The sequence below is a fragment of the Oncorhynchus keta genome, chromosome 1 (genome assembly GCF_023373465.1).
Source record: "Oncorhynchus keta strain PuntledgeMale-10-30-2019 chromosome 1, Oket_V2, whole genome shotgun sequence".
NCBI classification, from domain to species: Eukaryota; Metazoa; Chordata; class Actinopteri; order Salmoniformes; family Salmonidae; genus Oncorhynchus; species Oncorhynchus keta.
The window spans coordinates 74186320-74206337 of NC_068421.1; the positions used below are offsets into that span (position 1 = coordinate 74186320).

The 20018-nt window shown below is 41.7% G+C and overlaps 1 protein-coding gene across 2 annotated transcripts in view; it reads right to left on the reverse strand.

Moving 5' to 3' along the window:
• Positions 1-4244: 4244 nt before the first annotated feature.
• The window catches only part of LOC118384066 (transforming growth factor beta receptor type 3-like), a 143685-nt gene continuing 127911 nt past the window's right edge, over positions 4245-20018 (reverse strand). For both annotated transcript variants that reach the window (XM_035770443.2, XM_052460748.1), the window contains exons 15-17: positions 17484-17534; positions 17141-17248; positions 4245-11064 (exon numbers count right to left, since the gene is read on the reverse strand). In XM_035770443.2, coding sequence (XP_035626336.2) covers positions 10943-11064; positions 17141-17248; positions 17484-17534 — 281 coding nt within the window. In that variant the 3' untranslated portion in view covers positions 4245-10942. The remainder of the gene's footprint in view (positions 11065-17140; positions 17249-17483; positions 17535-20018) is intronic.

Below are 20018 nucleotides of genomic sequence, written 5' to 3' on the forward strand. Positions count from 1 at the left end.
ATTTGACTCTTTGCAAACTGGAATTCATTTATCCGGAGGCTGCATTCATTGTAGCTGGGGATTTTAACAAGGCTAATCTGAAAACAAGACTCCCTAAATTTTATCAGCATATCGATTGCGCAACCAGGGGTGGAAAAACCTTGGATCATTGTTACTCTAATTTCCGCGACGCATATAAGGCCTTGCCCCGCCCTCCTTTCGGAAAAGCTGACCACGACTCCATTTTGTTGATCCCTGCCTACAGACAGAAACTAAAACAAGAGGCTCCCACGCTGAGGTCTGTCCAACGCTGGTCCGACCAAGCTGACTCCACACTCCAAGACTGCTTCCATCACGTGGACTGGGATATGTTTCGTATTGCGTCAGATAACAACATTGACGAATAAGCTGATTCGGTGTGCGAGTTCATTAGAACGTGCGTTGAAGATGTCGTTCCCATAGCAACGATTAAAACATTCCCTAACCAGAAACCGTGGATTGATGGCAGCATTCGCGTGAAACTGAAAGTGCGAACCACTGCTTTTAATCAGGGCAAGGTGACTGGTAACATGACTGAATACAAACAGTGCAGCTATTCCCTCCGCAAGGCTATCAAATAAGCTAAGCGTCAGTATAGAGACAAAGTAGAATCTCAATTCAACGTCTCAGACACAAGAGGTATGTGGCAGGGTCTACAGTCAATCACGGACTTCAAGAAGAAAACCAGCCCAGTCACGGACCAGGATGTCTTGCTCCCAGGCAGACTATAAATAACTTTTTTGCCCGCTTTGAGGAAAATACAGTGCCACTGACACGGCCTGCAACGAAAACATGCGGACTCTCCTTCACTGCAGCCGAGGTGAGTAAGACATTTAAACGTGTCAACCCTCGCAAGGCTGCAGGCCCAGACGGCATCCCCAGCTGCGCCCTCAGAGCATGCGCAGACCAGCTGGCCGGTGTGTTTACGGACATATTCAATCAATCCCTATACCAGTCTGCTGTTCCCACATGCTTCAAGAGGGCCACCATTGTTCCTGTTCCCAAGAAAGCTAAGGTAACTGAGCTAAACGACTACCGCACCGTAGCACTCACTTCCGTCATCATGACGTGCTTTGAGAGACTCGTCAAGGACCCTACCTGACACCCTAGACCCACTCCAATTTTCTTACCGCCCAAATAGGTCCACAGACGATGCAATCTCAACCACACTGCACACTGCCCTAACCCATCTGGACAAGAGGAATACCTATGTGAGAATGCTGTTCATCGACTACAGCTCGGCATTCAACACCATAGTACCCTCCAAGCTCGTCATCAAGCTCGAGACCCTGGGTCTCGACCACGCCCTGTGCAACTGGGTACTGGACTTCCTGACGGGCCGCCCCCAGGTGGTGAGGGTAGGCAACAACATCTCCACCCCGCTGATCCTCAACACTGGGGCCCCACAAGGGTGCGTTCTGAGCCCTCTCCTGTACTCCCTGTTCACCCACGACTGCGTGGCCACGCACACCTCCAACTCAATCATCACGTTTGCGGACGACACAACAGTGGTAGGCTTGATTACCAACAACGACGAGACGGCCTACAGGGAGGAGGTGATGGCCCTCGGAGTGTGGTGTCAGGAAAATAACCACACACTCAACGTCAACAAAACTAAGGAGATGATTGTGGACTTCAGGAAACAGCAGAGGGAACACCCCCCTATCCACATCGATGGAACAGTAGTGGAGAGGGTAGTAAGTTTTAAGTTCCTCGGCATACACATCACAGACAAACTGAATTGGTCCACTCACACAGACAGCATCGTGAAGAAGGCGCAGCAGCGCCTCTACAACCTCAGGAGGCTGAAGAAATTCGGCTTGTCACCAAAAGCACTCACAAACTTCTACAGATGCACAATCGAGAGCATCCTGGCGGGCTGTATCACCGCCTGGTACAGCAACTGCTCTGCCCACAACCGTAAGGCTCTACAGAGGGTAGTGAGGTATGCACAACGCATCACCGGGGGCAAACTACCTGCCCTCCAGGACACCTACACCACCCGATGTTACAGGAAGGCCATAAAGATCATCAAGGACAACAACCACCCGAGCCACTGCCTGTTCACCCCGCTATCATCCAGAAGGCGAGGTCAGTACAGGTGCATCAAAGCTGGGACCGAGAGACTGAAAAACAGCTTCTATCTCAAGGCCATCAGACTGTTAAACGGCCACCACTAACATTGAGTGGCTGCTGCCAACACACTGACACTGACTCAACTCCAGCCACTTTAATAATGGGAATTGATGGGAAATGATGTAAAATATATCACTAGCCACTTTAAACAATGCTACCTAATATAATGTTACATACCCTACATTATTCATCTCATATGCATACGTATATACTGTACTCTATATAATCTACTGCATCCTTATGTAATACATGTATCACTAGCCACTTTAACTATGCCACTTTGTTTACATACTCATCTCATATGTATATACTGTACTCGATATACCATCTACTGTATCTTGCCTATGCTGCTCTGTACCATCACTCATTCATATATCTTTATGTACATATTCTTTATCCCCTTACACTGTGTATAAGAGAGTAGTTTTGGAATTGTTAGTTATATTACTTGTTGGTTATTACTGCATTGTCGGAACTAGAAGCACAAGCATTTCGCTACACTCGCATTAACATCTGCTAACCATGTGTATGTGACAAATAACATGTGATTTGATTTGATTGACAAAGCAAACCGTTTATTTTCTTGCAAATCAATAAAAAAACAAAAACAGAAATACCTTATCTACATAATTATTCAGACCCTTTGCTATGAAACTCGAAATTGATGTGTAAACAGGTGCGTCCTGTTTACATTGATCATGGTTGAGATGTTTCTACAACTTGATTGGAGTCCACCTGTGGTAAATTCAATTAATTGGACATGATTTGGAAAGGCTCACCTGTCTATATAAGGTCCAACCGTTGACAGTGCAAAAACCAAGCCATGAGGTCGAAGGAATTGTCCGTAGAGCTCCAAGAGAGGATTGTGTCAAGGCAGAAATCTGGGGAAGGCTACCAAAACATTTCTGCAGCATTGAAGGTCCCCAAGAAAACAGTGGCCTCCATCAATCTTAAATGGAAGAAGTTTAGAACCATCAAGAATCTTCCTAGAGCTGGCCGACCAGCCAAACTGAGCAATCGGGGGAGAAGGGCCTTGGTCAGAGAACCCGATGGTCACTTTGACAGAGCACCAGAGTTTATCTGTGGATATGGGAGAAACTTCAAGAAGGACAACCATCTCTGCAGCCCTCCACCAATCAGGACTTTATTGTAGAGTGGCCAGATGGAAACCACTCCTCAGTAAAAGGCACATGGCAGCCCGCTGGGAGTTTGCCAAAAGGCACCCAAAGGACTCAGACCATGAGAAACAAAATTATATGGTCTGATGTAACCAAGATTGAACTATTTTAGCCTGAATGCCAAAGGTCACGTCTGGAGGAAACCTGGCACCATGGTGGTGGCATCATCATGCTGTGGGGATGTTTTTCAGCGGCAGGGACTGGGAGACTAGTCAGGATCGAGGGAAAGACGAATGGAGCAAAGTACAGAGAGATCCTTGACGAAAACCTGCTACAGAGCGCTCAGGACCTCGGACTGGGGCAACAGGACAATGACCCTAAGCAAACAGCCAGACAATGCAGGAGTGGCTTTGGGACAAGTCTCTGTGGCCCAGCCAGAGCCCGGACTTGAACTCAATCGAAAATCTCTGGAGAGACCTGGAAATAGCTGTGCAGCAACGCTCCCCATTTTGAGAGGATCTGCAGAGAATAATGGGAAACTCCCAAAATACAGGTGTACCAACCTTGTAGCACCATACCCAAGAAGATTCAAGGCTGTAATCACTGCCAAAGGTGCTTCAAGAAAGTACTGAGTAAAGTGTCTGAATACTTATGTAAATGTGATATTTAAATTATGTATTTATAAATGTTTTTGCTTTGTCATTATGGGGTATTGTGTGTAGATTGATGAGGGGGAAAAAATATTTAGTCCATTTTAGAATAAGTTTCTAAAATAACAAAATGTGGAAAAAGTCAAGAGGTCTGAATACTTTCCGAAGTCACTGTATGTTATCAATAATGTCACAATTGTATTTATTTTTAAGATATGAGTATGCAATATATAGATAATATATAATTGTCTCTATGTTTACATAGGAAAAATTCAATAAAAATTGTATCATTTTAAGGTAGTCAATTGAACCAACTTCAACACTAGGTGAGAGATTTGTCTTTAATTAAAACATCACATATGAAGAAAATTGCTAATATTTTTACATCATTTATAGAAACAGAAATACATAAAGTAATATATGCATATTTACAAAAAAATAGAAAGGACACAAAACAAAAAAATTCACAGTACTCAAAGAGTCAACAATAGATTGGCTCTAGGTAAATACTTATAAAATATATATATTTTTTATACACAACTATATATTTATACTCTGTTTACCTCTGTGGAGACATATATACATGTTAACATACAACTAAGACTCAAAGCTTTGAGATAACATACCTTCTCTATCGGGATCTGCAGGAAGCAACACTTAAAATACATTATACATAAGTAGGGTCTAATGCCAATTTTCCTAGTGTATTGGGTTTTCTATTTCTCTTCCAAACATATTTTCCTTCCAAAAAACATCCCCTTTCTCCTATTAAAGAAACATGTACTTCTATTCAACCCCCCCAAACACAAAAAGTAAAGACACACCAAAGAACATTCATGGATTCTATGACGGTGAGACTCTTTTGGCTTTGCATTAACTTTGCATTAGCTTTGCATGGCACATGATATTACAACTGAAGCAACACAATACAACTCAACACAGTTGTTTGTCCCTCACAATGAATGTACTCATTGCTAACAGCTAACATGCATTATATACATCTAAGTGCCCATATGTCTATATACACATAGAGAAACAATAAATGTTTTACTTGAGATCACAAATAATCGTAGTAGAATGTTTGTCAGAACAAGTACACCATTAAGATTCCAGGATGGAGCCAGTATATGGCAATGTTTAAGGTCCAATGCAGCTGCTTTTGTCTCAATATCCAATCATTTCTGGGTAACAGTTAAGTACCTTACTGTGATTGTCTTAATGTAAAATGGCCAAAAAGAAACAAAAATAGCTTCTTAGCAAAGAGCAATTTCTCTAACAATAATTTTGACTGTCTGGGAGTGGTCTGAGTTGAGAGGGGAAAACTGAAAATGAGCTGTTATTGGCTGAGAGGTTTGGAACTCTTTCTTTTTGGTCTATTAACTCATTTACTGGTGATGTCACCAGGCAGGACAAAACTCCATCCCAACAAAACAGGCTGAAATTTCAAGTGGTCTTTTCAAACAGTTCTTACACTAAAAGGGCATTATCATAATTTTCACAATTTCACAGTATTGTTCCAAACTCATAGTGTGGAAATATATATAAAACACAGGACAATCATGTTTTTGACTGCACTGGGCCTTTAACTATTTAATTTTGATGCAAGACCTCTGGTGAGTAAGATTGGCAATATATTTATTACATATAGAAAATACATTTGAAACTTCATCATCTGGGTCAGATCTACTGATAATAAGCCATAATAAGCCAATTACTATTTTGGCTTATATTTTCATAACACAATCTCAACCTTATCAGGTTCACAAAAGATACACATTTTGGTATGAAATTGTGTAGAATATTATTATGTAAAATCAGAATAGAAACAGCTGAAGCTCTAGTGGTGTCAGACCCAGATAGAAAGACACATTGTTTTGTGTTTTAAATGTAATGCCCAATTACTGTGCCCCAAGTTCACTTTTAACAATACTGTATATGTATGATCCAACACTGCAGCATGTAGCATTTTAGTTACCTCACAGTGGATACAAACATTATAATATATTTTGGAATACTGGCCAAACGTAGCCACTTAACAATGTCTTATTTAACAACATGATATTTAGAATGATTCTAAAGCACCAACCTTGCACATTATATTTTGACTTTCGCCTTATAACATTTTAGATTATTTACAATATTCACAAAAATATACATAGCTTTACAATACTATTTGTATATAGTACAAGAGAACCCATAATGCCTAATGACAAGCTGTGTAACACCAATCAAACGTGAGACTAAGGATTACAAAGCATACATCACTCAATATCAACAAAAACACCATTGATACTTAATTAACAATTTTGTAACAACAGTACGTTTAGACGGACGAGTGCCAAAGTCCTACTATAACCGATAGCATGCAAAACTAGCTGGCTTACAAACAGGGTTATCATCAAGTGATTGTTCACATTACTTTTGTCTTTCACATTTGTCTTGGCATCTAGCTATCTATCTATTTACACCTCTGCTTGTTATTAAGTCACTTCACATTCCAAGTGATTAATAGCACATGATGGGATGCTTTACTGTCTGGTTTTGCTCTCAGATTCAACTGGTTGATTTGACCATCTCCTATCTACTGTAAATAGCATGAGGATAGGAGGTAGCATCTCTATACTGAACAAAAATATAAATGCAACATGTAAAGTGAAGGTCCAATGTTTCATGAACTGAAATAAAAGATCCCAGAAATGTCCATACGCACAAAAAGCTTATTTCTCTACATTTTTTTGCATATTGTTTACCTGTTAGTGAGCATTTCTCCTTTGCCAAGATAATCCATCCCACCTGACAGGTGTGGTATATCAAGAAGCTGATTAAACAGCATGATCGTTACATAGGTGCACCTTGTGCTGGGGGCAATAAAAGGCCACTCTAAAATGGGCAGTTTTATCACACAACACAATGCCACAGATGTGTCAAGTTTTAAGGGAGCGTGCAATTGGCATGCTCATTGCATGAATGTCCACCAGAGCCGTTGCCAGATCATTTAATGTTAATTTCTCTACCATAAACAAGCTCGTTAGAGAATTTGGCAATAAGCCGAACCGGCCTCACAGCCGCAGACCACATGTAACCACGCCAACCCATGGCCTCCACATCAGACGTCTTCACCTGCGGGATTGTCTGAGACCAGCCACTCGGACAGCTGATGAAACTGTGGATTTGCACAACCAAAGAATTTTGGCACAAACTGTCAGAAGCTGTCTGAGGTAAGCTCATTTGCGTGCTCATCATCCTCACCAGGGTCTTGACCTGACTGCACTTCGGCGTCGTAACTGACATCAGTGGGCAAATGCTCACCTTCAATGGCCACTGGCATGCTGGAGGCATGTGCTCTTCACAGATTATTCCCAGTTTCAATTGTACCGAGCAGATGGCAGACAGCATGTATGGCGTCGTGTGGGCAAGCGGTTTGCTGACGTCAACGTTGTGAACAGAGTGCTCCATGGTGGTGGTGAGGTTATGGTATGGGCAGGCATAAGTTATGGACAACAAACACAATTGCATTTTATTGATGGCAATTTGAATGCACAGAGATTGCGTGATGAGATCCTGAGGCCCACTGTCGTGTGATCTATCCGTCCCCATCACCTCATGTTGCCGCATGATGATGCACGGCCCCATGTCGCAAGGATCTGTACAAAAATCCTGGAAGCTGAAAATGTCCCAGTTCTTCCATGCATATTCACCAGACATGTCACCCACTGAACATGTTTGGGATGCTCTGGATCAACTTGTACGACCGCGTGTTTCAGTTCCTGCCCATATCCAGCAACTTCTCACAGCACAGGAGTGGGACAACATTTCACAGGCCACAATCAACAGCCTGATAAACTCTATGCGAGGAGATGCGTCGCACTGCAAATGGTGGTCTCACCAGATACTGACTGGTTTTGTCATATATTTTTTTAAGGTATCTGTTTTCCCAGTCATGTGAAATCCATAGACTACTACTGCCTAATGCATTTATTTCAATCGACTGATTTCCTTAAATGAACTGTAACTCAGTAAAATCTTTGAAATTGTTGCATGTTGCGTTCATATTTTTGTTCAGTGTACATATAATGTGGATAGGAGGTAACAGGCAGTTCTGTTGACAGTCATGTTGTTCATTTCACTAGTCCTGCTAACACTCACAGATGTTGTTTGCAGACAGGCAGCTTTACTGTCTCCATTGCTATTGGTGTACACTAGCTTGTTTACAGCCTAAACTAGGCCATTTAAGGTCCAAAGATGTGGTTGCCACAATGTGGTTGCCACAATCAGCATTTATATAAAAATAAATAAAAAGGCTGGTATTTCACTAACAGTTATTTTTTGCCCTTAGCTAGAGTTCTAGTGCTCTATAGATGTGAGGCCTTGTTGCCGTTCTGGGTATTAGAGGGTCGTTCCACGAAATGAGTGCCATTTGTGTCCCTTTGATATTTTAAGTAGAAATTGTACACCAATATAGCATTTTAAGAGCCTGTTATATTTAATGCACTGCCCTTTAATATAGACCACATGCATAATTCAATAAATCAGCTTTTTAGTTTGAATAAAACAACTAAAATAAATAAAGATTAGCATTTTGACATGTCCCTCCGTCAACACTGTGTCACTTCTAGGAAGATTTTAACCCACTTAACCCCAACATTTCTCTAAGTTTTCACCATCATTGTAAAGCCCTAGTTATTCTATTGCTTTGATAAATACATTTCTATAGATTATTATATATTTCAGGTGATTAAGGATTCATATACAGTACCAGTCAAAAGTTTGGACACACCTACTCATTCAATGGTTTTTCTTTATTTTTACTAATTTCTACATTGTAGAAAAATAGTGAAGACATCAAAACTGAGAAATAACACATATGGAATCATGTTGTAACCAAAAAAGTGTTAAACACTTTGGTCCAACTCATCCCAAACCATCTCAATTGGGTTGAGGTCGTATGATTGTGGAGGCCAGGTCATCTCATGCAGCACTCCATCAATCTCTTTCTTGGCCAATTAGCCCTCACACAGCCTGGAGGTGTGTTGGGTCAGTGTCCTGTTGAAAAACAAATGATAGTCCCACTAAGCACAAACCAGATGGAATGGAGTATCGCTGCAGAATGCTGTGGTAGCCATGCTGGTTAAGTGTGCCTTCAATTCTAAATAAATCACTGACAGTGTCACCAGTAAAGCACCCTCACACCATCACACCTCCTCCTCCATGCTTCACGGTGGGAACCACACAAGTGGAGATCATCCGTTCACCTACTCTGCGTCTCACAAAGACAGCGATTGGGACCAAAAATTTAAAAAATGGGACTCATCCCAATTTCCACCAGTCTAATGCCCATTGCTCGAGTTTCTTGGCACAAGAAAGTCTCTTATTGTTATTGGTATCCTTTAGTAGTGGTTCCTTTGTAGCAATTTGACCATGAATGCCTAATTCTCCTAATTCTCCTCTCCTAATTCTCTTCTAAGTCTCCTCTGAACAGTTGATGTTGAGATGTGTCTGTTACTTGATCTCTGTGAAGCATTTATTTGGGCTGAAATTTCTGAGGCTGGTAACTCTAGTGAACTAATCCTCTGCAGCAGAGGTAACTCTGGGTCTTCCTTTCCTGTGGTGGTCCTCATGAGAGCCAGTTTCATCATAGCACTTGATGGTTTTTGCAACTGCGATTGAAGGAACTTTCAAAGTTCTTGAGATGTTCTGCATTGACTGACCTTTATGTCTTAAAGTAATGATAGACTGCTGTTTCTCTTTGCTTTTCTGAACTGTTCTTGCCATAATATGGACTTGGTCTTTTACCAAATAGGGCTATCTTCTGTACCTTGTCACAACACATCTGATTGGTTCAAACCACACCTGTTAATTGAAGCTGGTTGAGAGAATGCCAAAAACTGCAAAACTGCCATCAAGGTAAAGAGTGGCTACTTTGAAGAATCTCAAATATAAAATACATTTGTATTTGTTTAACACTTTTTTTGATTACTGCATGATTCCATGAGTGTTATTTCAAAGTTTTGATGTATTCACTAATATTCTACAATGTAGAAAACAGTAAAAAATAAAGAAAAACCCTTGAATGAGTAGGTGTGTCCAAACTTTTGACTGGTACAGTACGTCTGTCCCTCATTTTATGGTCAGCCCTGTTACGTGAACTCAACTCTCGTAGTAATGTGGTAAAACTATTCATTTTAAAATATTTTATTCAAAAGAAACATTGAACATCCAATAAGTAACTCATAGTGAAAAGCAGGTGAGCTGGTTCTACTCTTTTAGGATATTTTTGGTGTTTTGTGGTGGAAAACTAAGCGGGTCGAGCATAACACTTCAATCGTGTTACCGATAGATAGAGTCTAGAAATGTTTTGACAACTTCAATATTTTGCATTCAATTGTCACTCCCTGTTGCACACAACAAACTTCCATTCCCCCTGTCAAGGAAGAGAATTTTTGCCTGATTAAGATGAAATTGTCAACCCTGGTACGTCAAATCCTGTTACTTTATTTGGCATTTACTATAGTAATTTTTTTTATTTAACCTCTTGAGATTAGAAAATGTGTGGTTTATGATGTTGAACATGTGCTCTTTATGACAGAATGTTAAAATGAGGTGAAATCAACTATTTTTGGACCAGGTTACACTTCTCAAAAGGCACTGAATTGGTGGAACAACCCTAGTACTGTTTCGCTCTCAGACCAGTCCTTGTAGTACGGCAGTTCTGTCACACGGTCTTAATGACTTGCGTTGAAATAAATTGAAATAACCAGGGACATTAACGGGTCTTATTGTTTTTTAGTATCTTACAAAATCCTTTTTTAAAATCCTCTTATTCTCATTTTCTTCTTTAGTAAATAATCCTTCTTCTTTGTTTTCACAAAGCAACCCAAAATAATTCCTTTCATCCAGAGGGGAAACAAGTGTCAACAAACCCAGTTCCCTGTGACCCGTGTAGCCCTTCCTGTAGCCCTGCAGGGGGGTAGGGTGCTCCCCGTCGGGCTCCAGTCCAATGGCCTTGGCCTGGCCTCTGGGCTATGCTGTACTGCTGCTTGAACAGGGCGTGCTTTGTGTGCTGCCAATACTGTGGGCCGCACTGCTGTTCTCTGAGGGTGGGGGTTGGGGCTTCAGGGGCTGCTGTTGCCCAGCTGTATCACCTGGATAGGGAGGTGAGGGGGAGAGGGGGGGGGAGTGAGAGAGAAGGAGAGGGGTGGGGGAGAAAGGGGGAGGGAGAGAGAAAGACAGACAGAGAGAGGGGGAGAGACATGCAGGAGGGGGCGAGAAGAAAAAATACAGAAGTGAGTGAGGGAGGGGGAGAGAGCGAGGGAGGGGAGAGAATGAAAAAGACAGAGAGATAAGGTTTGATGAAATACAACACAATAATATGATTTTAGATACGCTTTTGCACCACTGCCTTGGCCTTATTATCTAGAGGCCAATGGCTCAATCTGGTAACAGACTGATGTATGAATTAAAATCGTCAGTTCTCCAAGTGCTGCTGCTTGTCCCATGTGGTGACCACCACTTCACTGCCATTTGTTAAGTGAATGTAACAGTCGCTTAACACACAAGGACTCAACTCCTTTGAGTCAGCCAATCAAAACACCTGATCAAGCACAGTGTCTCAAATGGAAAGACCTGAACTGAGGTTTCTCAATCCAACTCTTCACTTTCTGTTATCTGCAAGCAATTCGCATAGCTTTAAAGGCAGAGGCCTTTTGCTTGGACCTCAAACCACTGACTTGTTTATTGTTCTGTGTTTAAATGAACATTCCATTTTGTAGATTCCTGGGCTCCAGAGCTGGAGACAGAAAGTTAGGGGGCAAATAAAAATGCTTCAATTTGTTTGGAAAGCTTGTCTGACAGAGAACTGAAGGCATCTGAAAAAATCCCTGTGCTTGTTTTACATATCTGGCACACTGTGCTTCTGATATCAAAATGCACTCCATATGTTGTTTGTTGGCAATCTGAGCTCCTGCATAGCTGAGTGAGGACCATAGAGGAATATACGTAGAGAGAGACTGGAAAAATGGGGTCTGTGATTGTGTCCCAAATGGCACCATATTTCCTATATACTGCACTACTTTTGACCAGAGCCCTACAGGCTTTGGTGAAAAGTCGTACACTATATAGGGAATACGGTGCCATTTGGGACGCAGACGATGCCTACCATATTGATCTCTGTTGGTTTCTGGAGTGGTTCTGTGTTTGTGTATTAGTGTCATTTACTTTTGTGTGTGTGTTGCGCAGTTCTGGGCCCACAGCCCTTCTGGTTCCCTCTTTCAGGCCCCTCGTCTCTCTCTCTGCTCTAATGTTTGCCAGAGCAGCACTGTCAAAGAGCTCAAGCTAAACACAGTCCATATACTCACAGAACACTGCATGGGTTGTCAAACACAAAAGGCCCCGGCTCACTTTAACTCTCCTTTGTGTCCATTCTCTATCTCTAAAAAAACTTCAAAAACAAAGTCAGTTTACCTCCTGGTAGGAATCTAAGGGGCAAAATTCTAAATTGAATTTAGTCATGCATTGAAATCTATGGGAGACCAAGTGAAATTTTGACGTAAATAGAAGTTAGAATTCGCCCCTAAAAGCATACTTGGCTTTCCACCATACTGTCAGCAAGTTTGACCAAACAAATCTATAAATCTCATGATAGATCCGGAAAACTGGCCAGATAGGTACTGTAGGTCAGGCCTGACGGCCAGATAGGTACTGTAGGTCAGGCCTGACGGCCAGATAGGTACTGTAGGCCAGGCCTGCCAGATAGCTTTGCGAATGGTGACATCACATGTCATTGAAGTGAAGCAACAGTGTATTGACCCTGTTCCGGCTCCCAGGTAACTCCCACTCCTTGTCTCCAGTGGCAACCCCTTTTAACCCCTGGTGTGAGCTATCACAATGCAGGCAGCGAGATCACAGCCAATCTTCCATAACAGCATCCTTCCTCCAAAGCTGTGTCCCAAAACAGCACCATATTCCATATTTAGTGCATTACTTTTCACCAGGGCCCATAGAGCTCTGGTCAAAAGTAGTGCACTATATAGGGAATTGTGTGCCATTCTGGACGCAGACCACATTCCTAATGTGGCATATTGTAAAATAGAGGGATACTAGGGATAGTATTTATCACGTCCTGTATACATAGGATACATTACCGGACTGAAGACATAGCTTTATTAAATAACTTCCTGATATCTGTTTCCGGTTACATTCAAATATATTTTATTTTTATTAAATAAATGTCACTTCCCTGTGGCTGCAAACACAAGGTAATGATAAATAATACTTCAGAGTACCCTACCGGTTTTAATTGTGACCTTCTATACCAGTCATGGGGAATATCAAAGTATGAGCTAGCTGTCCTATCTGCAGAGCCTGATAGGGGAAACCATATTGCACACTGGTACCTGATTAGAATGTGTAGTCATGTCTAGTCTGTTGAATGGTTCAGTTTTGAGCCATCAGGTGGATGCTTCAGCCATCTTGGAGTTTCTTTTTAGGATTTGGCCAAGACCACACAGACCAAGGAGCAAACTTTATGGTCTTGTTTTGTGAGTGAGTGAGTGTAGATGAGTGTGGGGTAAGTATGGTTTTGGCTTTTAATGTGAACAAACCTCTAACATTGTCCTTCGCCTCCTGAGGGAATAAGTGAGGGTACATGTTTCATCATTCACTGGTTTTAAAATGATTCAGCTCTGGATATTTTAAGTTGTTTTGAGAAAATATACATTCGTGGGGTATTCTTGCCTATGTTTCCATGTAGGGATATGTTGGTGTTACAAGTCAATAGTTTCCAAGACTACATCAGAATAGAATAGGGATGCATCCCAAATAATACCGTACTCCCTATTTAGTGCACTGCTTTTGACCAGAGCCCTATGGGCCTATTATATTTTATATTTTATTTTAACCTTTATTTAACTAGGCAAGTCAGTTAAGACAAATTCTTATTTACAATGACGGCCTACACCGGCCAAACCCGGACGACGCTGGGCGCCGCACTATGGGACTCCCAATCATGGCCGGAAGTGATGCAGCCTGGTATCAAACCAGGAACTGCAGTGAATCCTTTTGCACTGAGATGCAGTGCCTTAGACCACTGCACCACTCGGGAGCCCTCATCAAAAGTAGTACACTATATAGAGAATAGGGAGCTATTTGGGACACAAGCCTAGGCCTCTCGGGCTATTATGCTCCAACAGAGGAACCACTAGCTATAACATCAATATTAGAACCACATTCCTGCAGTGTTTTTTATCACAACTTCTAAAAGGGCTTAACTCTCCTAATCTTTTCATAACTACATTCTTTACACCTGTTTCCCTAAAGAAGTTCAACTCTTGACCTCAACAATATTTTGGGCCATAGGGGAATATAAAGGATTTTGTTTATAATGGCGGGTCTCTCTAGGAAACTCATAAAAGGACGTTTTAAAGGGGTGCCAGTATAAACAGAGGGATAAAGATAAAAGTAAAAATGATGTATTTGGACTGGTTAACTGAAATGCACATTAGTGGAGTTTGCTGCACTTTCAGAGATTTCCGCATTTCAGTGAGGTTGAAATTTGACGCCCTTCTGCTTCTAAGTTATGTGACACACATTTTAGTAATTACATTACCTAGATTAGATCAACTTTATTAGAACCCCCTCATGCTGTAAATAAAATATTTCACAGTGTTTCACTGAAAACACATCAGATCGATGAAGAGGGGGACCAACAGTGTAGTAACCAGATAAGACGGCCAGTGGCAAAACAGGCAGAACACAGACAGGCCTTTGGTGCTATCTGTGCTGTGGTCCTCCAAACCTTAGGGCAATGATCACGCTTAGAACACCCTGATCTTGTTTTTGAAGGATTTCATGGTTTTCTCTGAGGACACATGAAGGATCGATGACAGGGGGTCAACTCAACAGCATAGCAGCCAGGCAGAACACAGACAGGCCTGTTCTGTTCTTCAGTATGTGCTGTTAGAGGTCCTCTCCAGACGTCAGTGACCTCCACGCTTCCTCCCAAAGGTCAGGGGTCACCAGCCTGTGGATGCTGGTGTGGAAAGTCTTGACATGGCATCTAATGGACAGATTGTGTCTCTCTTCCTGTGAGCCAAACGGCGAGTGCCCCACAAAATGGACAGGGGGAATTCCAGCCAGCCCCCTCTCTATGTCCGAGCTGAGGCCATTGTGTCTGAGAATACAACAACCCGCAGGACCCGAGACCCATTCAAAGGCAGGAAAGAGAAGAGCCGCTTAAGCTGACAAACAGGATATATTTACAGTAGAGGAGTCAATATGTTATTGCCAGGGCTGTAGCCAGGGTCTGAGTTTTAGGGGGATCCAATAAATGTAAAGAAAGTTAAAGCTCATTTACTGCATTTCTATAAAATGTAAAAACTCTAAAATGCTATTTGGATAACAGAATAAACAAACAAAATTACCTTAGCCATTATCACATTGGCTGCTGTAGGTTCATTCACCTCAGTTGATCTACTAAAACATAGCCTATTAGCTATACAATTAGCCGCTACACATTAACTCCCATTAACTCAGCACCGCAATTAAAAACTATAATTGAATCTGTACAGAGGGATCTGTTAGCAAAAAACAAAAGTTAAAACAACTACTTTATTTTTATTTTTTTTAACCTTTATTTTACTAGGCAAGTCAGTTAAGAACAAATTCTTATTTTCAATGACGGCCTAGGAACAGTGGGTTAACTTTACAGAACCTTTTTGGTGATTGCAGTTTTACAGCTAATTTCCTGCAATTATACACATTTTGACATGTCTTACCAGTCAAAAGTATGGACACACCTACTCATTCCAGGTATTTTCTTTATTTTTTTATATTGTTTTCTACATTGTAGAATAATAGTGAAAACATCAAAATTGTTGTAACCAAAAAAGTGTTAAACCAATCAAAATTAGTTTTATATTTGAAATTCTTCAAAGTAGCCACCCTTTTCATTGATGACAGCTTTGCACACTCTTGTCATTCTCTCAACCAGCTTCAGGAGGTAGTCTCGTGGAATGCATTTCAATTAACAGGTGTGCCTTGTTAAGTTAATTTGTGGAATTGATTTCCTTCTTAGTGCGTTTGAGCCAATCAGTTGTGTTGTGACATGGTAAGGGTGGTATACAGAAGATAGCCCTATTGGGTAAAAGACCAAGTCCATATTATGGCAAGAACAGCTCAAATAAGCAAAGAGAAACGACAGTCCATCAAAGGCAGAATTCCTCTGTCCAGTGTCTGTTCTTTTTCCCATCTTAATATTTTATTTTTATTGGCCAGTCTGAGATATGGCTTTTTCTTTGCAACTCTGCCTAGAAGGCCAGCATCCTGAAGTCTCCTCTTCACTGTTGACGTTGAGACTGGTGTTTTGTGGGTACTATTTAATGAAGCTGTCAGTTGAGGACTTGTGAGGTGTCTGTTTCTCAAACTAGACACTCTAATGTACTTGTCCTCTTGCTCAGTAGTGCACCGCGGCCTCCCACTCCTCTTTCTATTCTGGTTAGACCGGGTTTGCACTGTTCTGCGAAGGGAGTAGGACACAGCATTGTACGAGATCTTCAGTTTCTTGGAAATTTCTTGCATGGAATAGCCTTCATTTCTCAGAACAAAAATAGAAGGACGAGTTTCAGGAAAAAAAACTTTTTCTGGACATTTTGAGCCTGTAATCGAACCAACAAATGCTGATGCTCCAGATACTCAACTAGTCTAAAGGCCAGTTTTATTGCTTCTTTAATCAGAACAGTTTCCAGATGTGCTAACATAATTGCAAATGGGTTTTCTAATGATCAATTAGCCTTTTAAAATTATAGACTTGGATTAGCTAACACAAAGTGCCATTGAAACACAGAACTGATGGTTGCTGATAATTGGTCTCTGAACACCTATGTAGATATTCCATTATTTTTTTTTGTCCGTTTCCAACTACATTAACAATGTCTACATTGTATTTCTGATCATTTTGATGTTGTTTTAATGGACAAAAAATGTGCTTTTCTTTAAAAAACAAGGACATTTCTAAGTGACCCCAAACTTTTCTCGCCTCTGTCAGCGATAGGATGTTTTCTGATTATAAAACAGCATTCTGGCATTGTGTAGTTAAGACATTCTTTAGAATCACTTATCAGTGCAGAGAGGTTACCATCAAGATGAAACCTTCAGTCTTACATGAGGCCCAACAGGTAGGACCTCATATGCAGCAGCAGATAAAGGGACAGGTCAGAGATGTACCTGTATGAGAGTAGATGAACCACAGGGCTCCGGTCAACAGGGCACCAATCACAAATGCAGCGAAGGCGATCCCAACCACGGTTGGAGTGTCCAACACATACAAGATGTCTGAGAGAGAGAGAACAGGGTAGATTGTTATTCAATGACTTGACAACATGACTTCACCTTGGTCTGAACGTGAGGTAGCGACAGCATGAATTTTTCTCTGGTAGTGACAGCATGAAAACAAGTTATATGCGAATGACATAACTCAGTCTGGACATCAAGTATTATGTCAAAGTGGCCTAAGATCCTGAGATTTAAAACCATTGGTTAAGAATTTACGAGTCAATGACTGACTTACTTTCCCCTAGGGGGTCAACAGGGTCTTGTGAGGCCGTGAGGGTGGGATGAACTGAAACATAAAACACAGAGTGGTGTTAATTTAATACATTTGTAGATATATGAAAACAACTATGTGTTGAAGGGTCAAGAACACTTGCTGTGACATAAAATGACAGCACTTATAAATCAAAGCTGAGCAACCCAATGAACCTAACTACTGTGGGATAACCAGGTCTTGACAATGGTCCCCTATGTGCCCTGGGTAAAAGTAGTGCACTACAAAGGGAACAGAGTGCAGAGATGAACTTGTTGACTCCTAACATTTCTGCTTATTCCTTCATTTGAGGTCATCTGGACAGCTTTAAAATAAAAAATGAATTACTTCTAAACAAACCCTACAATGGTGCTTGTTGTGTAGAGGCGAACTCAAGAGCAGGTTAGTTCCGGGTCCAAACTATTCCGGGAAAGAACACCTTTTTTCATTCCATCAAGACGGACGATGATAGAACCATCAGAGTATAGTTGGATTTCACATGGGACCCCCCTCCCTTCATCCCTCCCCTCCAAAACACTCAGTGACTGTCCTGCTCCATCTCTCAATCCTCCCCCTCCATTCCCCCTTCATCCCACCCTCCTGTCATCCCTCCCACTGCTCCACCTCTCCAGTCTTATCTTATCTTTGGCTCGTAATGAAGAAAATGAAAAGCTGACCCGTCAACAATCAGAGATGCCCAACGACTTCCAGGTCAGAGGAGAGGATAGAGGAGCCGAAGACAAGTTGAGGCCAACAAAAAAACGCACACTTTGGACATTTGTTTCACAGTACAATTGTAGTTGTACAGTACAATTGTAGTTGTACAGTACAGTTGTAGTTGTACAGTACAGTTGTAGTTGTACAGTTATAGTTGTACAGTACAGTTGTAGTTGTACAGTACAGTCGTATGAAAAGACTGTAGCAGAAGATCTTTCCAAGCCTGGTCAGACTATGATTGGGAAGTTCCACCTCTGGGTTGCAGTTGGGGTTTTTGGCCGGCTGAGGTTGGGTCACAGCTCTGAGGTTCTGTGTAAGGGTCCCTGCCCTGTTCCCATCTAGCCTCGCCTGCCCATGTGCTCTAATAAAGATGGTTGAGTCAGTTATCCCTGGGTCTTCCCCCCAGACCAACTTTCCTACTAGCACATCTGCCAATAGTATGAAAGAGACCCTAAGGTTCAACCATTCTCCATGTAAGAAGCAAAGCTTTTGTTCTTCATACTTATTCAGATTCCACAAAGATCTCAGCTGTGCTAAGTGTGTGAGAGAAAGGGAGAGAGAAAGAGAGAGAGAGAGGGGGAGAGAGAGAGAGGGAAAGAGAGAGAGAGAGAGAGAGAGAGGGGGGAGAGAGAGAGAGAGGAAAGAGAGAAAGAGAGAGAGAGAAGAGAGAAAGAGAGAAAGAGAGAAAGAGAGAGAGAGAGAAAGAGAGAGAGAGAGAGAGAGAGAGAGAGAGAGAGAGAAAGAGAGAGAGAAAGAGAGAGAGAGAAAGAGAGAGAGAGAAAGAGAGAGAGAGAGAGAGAGAGAGAGAGAGAGAGAGAGAGAGAGAGAGAGAGAGAGAGAGAGAGAGAGAGAGAGAGAGAGAGAGAGAGAAAGAGGAAACTAAAGGCAAGGCGACGTTCTCATCTCCGTATGCTCTAGACACAGTCGACCCTGAACCGATAGCACCTCAATAGAGTCAACGTCATTTGTTTGCCCAGCGTTTGCTGTTCACATAATAGAACATAAGAACAGTCCTTTAGTGGCATGGTGCCTTGTTTCTCTGAACATCTGACCCTTGACCTCTAATCCAAATCCCCAAAGTGTGTAGAAATGACTAATGGAGTCCATATGAGATCCTTGACATTTGAGGCCTTTACACAGATAAACCATTTGCCAGTTGACTTGGTTGCACAATTTACAGGCAGTCAGTCAGATAACAGGAATTCAGTCAGAAAATGTTGTGTTGTATCATTACTGTACTGTAAACAAGTCCACTTCAAAAGAAAAGCATAGGGAGATATGCAACAGGGGGTTCAAAATGGCGGTGCTCTGACGAAGTTGGTTGTTGACTGAAAGCTTAGCACATTATAATTTGCATCTGAAGCTTAGCACTGAACCTGCATCTGATTCAAGTGTGCAGACTTCTTTTGATAGCTCAACGTTCTCGCCAGTACTCAACATTACTACTGTCCCTTCTGTTAGCTTTCCTTACAGCTCATAGTTCAGTAAAAAGGGTGACAATGTATTTATGCTGTGAGACAGTATATCTAACTTTGATGGCTGAGCTTTGAGGCTGTTATGTTTTTCCGTGCAACAAACTGCCTATAAACGTCCCTCTTTGATTTGAAGATCAAGCTGAACTCATTGGATACTGTCCAGTACAGGACTCAGGTTGCTTGAAAATACTGCTTGTTGTCTTTGCCATCTCAGCATAAGAGATGCCTTTGTATTAAAAGCATGGTATCTGAGCCCAGCTGTATTATTTTCATTAGGCTTTATGTGCTTACTTAATATCCCTTTTCCACGGGAAACAAATCCATAGCC